Source organism: Eurytemora carolleeae, unplaced genomic scaffold (assembly GCF_000591075.1).
Source record: "Eurytemora carolleeae unplaced genomic scaffold, Eaff_2.0 scaffold979, whole genome shotgun sequence".
NCBI lineage: Eukaryota > Metazoa > Arthropoda > Copepoda > Calanoida > Temoridae > Eurytemora > Eurytemora carolleeae.
In genome coordinates this window covers 97,371-101,679 of record NW_019396877.1, presented here as the reverse complement: position 1 = coordinate 101,679, position 4,309 = coordinate 97,371, and the positions used below count along the sequence as shown (strand labels likewise).

The 4,309-nt window shown below is 30.1% G+C and overlaps 1 protein-coding gene across 1 annotated transcript in view; it reads left to right on the top strand.

Annotated features, from left to right (window-relative positions):
• Positions 1-318: 318 nt before the first annotated feature.
• LOC111709638 (serine/threonine-protein kinase MRCK alpha) overlaps positions 319-4,309 on the top strand; it is a 21,191-nt gene continuing 17,200 nt past the window's right edge. The window contains exons 1-2 of the mRNA XM_023483405.1: positions 319-620; positions 3,620-3,717. Coding sequence (XP_023339173.1) covers positions 514-620; positions 3,620-3,717 — 205 coding nt within the window. The 5' untranslated portion in view covers positions 319-513. The remainder of the gene's footprint in view (positions 621-3,619; positions 3,718-4,309) is intronic.

Here is a 4,309-nt window from a genome sequence, read left to right as displayed (position 1 = left end):
AAATTAATTCAAAATATTGTTTAAATCAATTTTTATTTTGATTTTAATAAATTGGTATTGAACTTTCAAATCATCAATTCAGAATATTAATTCAATAATCAATTCAATTTTTATTCAAATTTATTTCAAATCATTAATTCAGAATATTAATCCAATAATCAATTTAATTGTTATTGTTATTTTTAATATTCATCATAAATCAATTCAGAAAGTTTGGTCAATCAATTATTTATTGATTTAGATCAACAAAATCAATAAAAATCTAATTTTTAGAATTAAAAATAATATAAATATTAAATATAAATTTAGATATTTCAGAAATTGTCCCCAAATGTAGAAAGTGGTTAAAATATCTGTTATGTGACTCGCAATGGGGCCAAGTTTAATGCTGCCTCCATTTATAGTTTTCGTTTATATAACTTGTTATAATGTGAAGTGATTAGACCGAGTAAGGTCGTTATTTGACCTAAGGTCGTATACAAGTGATTCACCTTCAAAAGTCCTCAAGTTAAGATGGGGTCTCTTGAGGTCTCAGCTGAGCGTCGGATGAAGGAATTGGAAACCCTTTTTCTCAGGGGTCCGTACAATTCCGCCAGTCTTAAAGAGAGTGCAGCATTCAGGTATACAATTTACAGTGGTCACGAAAAAGAAGTGGAACCTTTCTCGAATTCTCATCTTTCGAATGAAATTCGTTTAATTAGTCATATTTTTCAATCATAATATGTACTCATGATTCATGAACATTTGAGAAATATTTAAGTTAAAATAATTAAAAATAGCTTAATATAGTTGGTAAAGTTACATCGTCTATACGCAACATCACTATACTTAACTTCGGACCTACGCCAGCTGTTTATTTTTGTATTATTTGAGGGTTAGTTTAGGTTAAGACAATTTCTGGGCCGGGCGTTGCGGCTAGGACAAGCTGGGGGCCCGGCGCTTCGGTCACAAGTCCATCTAGTAGCAGTAAAATCACCTGCTAGTAGGTCTGATGTGTAGTATAGCGGATTCAGTGTATGTCAGAAGTGGCGTATAGCAGATTTGCGTAGGTCGAAAGATACACGGCACCATTAAATAGTATAAAAAAACGTACGTTTCTATGCTAATCTTACTTGGTGAATAGGTCAATATGGTTAAATGTTTCATCTCGAGAACAACTGTTTAAAGGCCTTTTTGCAAATCGCAATTGCACTTTTTGGTTTCGGTACTACTTAAAGTTACTTTTCGAATTTTATTCTACAGGGTTTCACAATAAACATGGGAATGATGTGACGGCTTTTATATTGTCTTCGATCCATGGGGTATTTATTTATAAACACAATCTGTACAGTATTCCAGTTTAAACATCTAATATCGAAAACGCCTGGTCTTGAGATTTTCAGAATGTGGTCTTCAATTTTTTGTTTCTTTAAAATTGAAAGAGTTATTGCAAAAATCAAAATTTTCATAATTTCTAATATCTTTGTCAATTTTAAGATTCAAGAAAAGTAGACCACTGTGAAAAGCTCTTCATAAGTGCAGCCTCGATTTTCGCTTAATTTGCCATGATATCAAATACGACGTTCAAGTCTTCTCTCAATTCCCATGTTTATTGGGACACCCTGTATAAAGGGTTGCATGTCATATAATTTCTTTTAGCATTTACTGTTGTACTTTTCTGAAAATATTGATCCTTGACCTTTTATATTGTTATCTAGCTACGTCTTATATTGTTATCTGGCTATGTCTTCTCTTTGAGGTTTTTTTACGATTCATGATTTATCTAGTGTTTACCTTAGACGAGGGCTGTATATTTTCTTGAAATCCCCCTTCCTTCTTTTTTCATTTTTTTTGTTTTCCCTAAAAATATTTTAGTAAACTTGTTTTAGGGTTTTATAATCTACTAGATTAAGTGTCCGGCTTTGCCCGTGGAATTTTTAAAAATCGAATTTTGAAACAAATAATTCGGTCCAGCCGTTTGGCCAGCTTAAGCTGACTTATAAATATATATATACACATACAAATATATTTATATATGAGCAATGAGCTTTAAAATATAGATAATGGGGAAAATAAATTATTTATAGGAATAAATAAATGAAGTTCTGGTAAAAGTATTTAAAAAAATTACCGTTTGACGAATACCTACCTGACTATTAGTCATCTGACCATAATCACCAATATTACCATTATAAAATCTAGTTGATAAAAAAGAACAAAAACTTTTTATAAATTTTGTTTATTTCCAATTCTTTAAAAGGTTTAAATAAATGAATATTATGAATATTCGCAAATTATCTTTTTCCCATCTCAGAATCTCAGTTCTTTTCCCTTATGTCCATTAGACAGCCAAATTTTTGTTTTTAAATCTTTTTGTTTGTTTATTTTCTTTTGGTTTTTACCATTTTTAAATTTATTAATCGATTTTGATGGTTATTACCGTTAGAACTGACGAGGGTCAACCCAGACCGAAATATATTTTCAATAAATGTGGAACTAACATCTACTTTTTTACTCTACAGAGGTTTGGTCCATCACCATCACCGAATTTTAAATATTTTTAATTGTTTTCAATATATCATATCAATCAATAATAATTATACTATGACTTGATTACACTGGAGACAGTCTTATTCAAAGCTGTTTAATAATACATAAATCTGTATTTTGTGGCGCTTTGTGAGAGAAAAGATGTCCCAAAACATTATTGATAAAAAAGGATCTCAAATTTCTCTATGTAAATATTCCCTAACCAATATATAGGCCTGGTGGCTGGTGTTTGCATCTACATTATACCATATTGATGATGAAGATTGTTCAAATCCAGGGGTTAAAGTAATAAAAATAAACAAATTTTAGGTACAACGTTATGAAAGCGCGTCTGAAAGACCGATATGGATATTAAAAACCCCGCGAAAAAAATTGTTAAAAAGATTTTGAGAAATTATAATAAAATGGACAAATTGTCAATTGATAAGAAAAAAATATATATGTAAGTTTAATATATTAGGGCCTGCCACTGGCTCAGGGGGGGGGTGGGGACAATAGAAAGCCGTGTCCGTGACATATTTCTATATATCCATCTAACTATTATTCTCAAGCTTTTTATTTATATTTCCAACCTTGTATTATTGATTAATAAAAGACTATAAGAAGAAACCGGCGCCATGGTATTTTTAATCTTCAAACGATTGTAAACTTTGAAGATAATATTTTTATTATAGTGTCGGATCCTTCAAAACAAAACGTCATTTTCAATTCAAATTTACCAGTGTTTTTTATGTGATTTTTTAACTCGTTTAAAAAAAATTTGTGTAAAAATTTAGTTTAAAAAAAATTTTTATTCAGTAATATATCTTTTCATTTTTCTACTGTTTTTGCGAGATTTTTTATTTCTTTTATCATCCTTTAGTTTTCCATGTTCAGAAATTTTCTTTTTCTTAGCCAAATCGTTGATTTCACACATAAGTCTGATATAAATATATATTATATATTTTATAGATTTTTTTTGGAGTGTGTGATTTTTATTGTAAAAAAACAAACTATAACCTATGAAAGAGTTAGCCTCTGTTAGCATGTATGTCAAAAAGTGAACATGAATTACAAAAAAATAAATTTAAAAACTTTCTTATTATTTCAGTGTTGAGACTCTGCTTGATATTCTGGTCGTCATTTATGACGAGTGCACATCTTCGTCTTTACGCAGAGAGAAAACAGTCTCGGACTTTCTGGAATACGGTAAGGACAAAGTTTAAAAATTGCGGTAATCTTTAGGTCTTTCCATAGATTGTTCCTAGCTGCAAGATGATAGCGTTTTTCTCAAGTATTGCATTATTGCTATCTTGATGAGCACATTTTTGTCGGATTTTTGCAAAAATTCACTGAAAATACTTGCAATTAGCTACGAAATACTTCAAATGTGAAAAATACAAAGGGATTGTTAGCTTTTTTTTCAAATGCGGAAGATACCATATTTTACGGAATTAGGGCTAGAATAAGCGAAAACTAGTCAGCGTTTTTGATTTTTGTGGATTTAAAAAAAAAGTAATTAAAAGTAAATGTTTCAAAAAAAACAAAAGGTCATTTGTTCAAATATTTAAACAATCCGTTCAAGAAAAACAAGGTTGACTAATCATTATAAGTTTACAAGGATGTAGGAGGTTAAAAAAAATGTGTGTAAGCTTTATTGGATTCTAGCTTAAGTGCCCGGCGTTGCCCGTGGAAATTTTTTTTAAGAACAAAATTTCTAATTGTGAAAAAAAAATCGAATTTCTTAAACCTATTTGGTCGAGCCGTTTGGCCAGCTATAGCTGACATATATATATATATA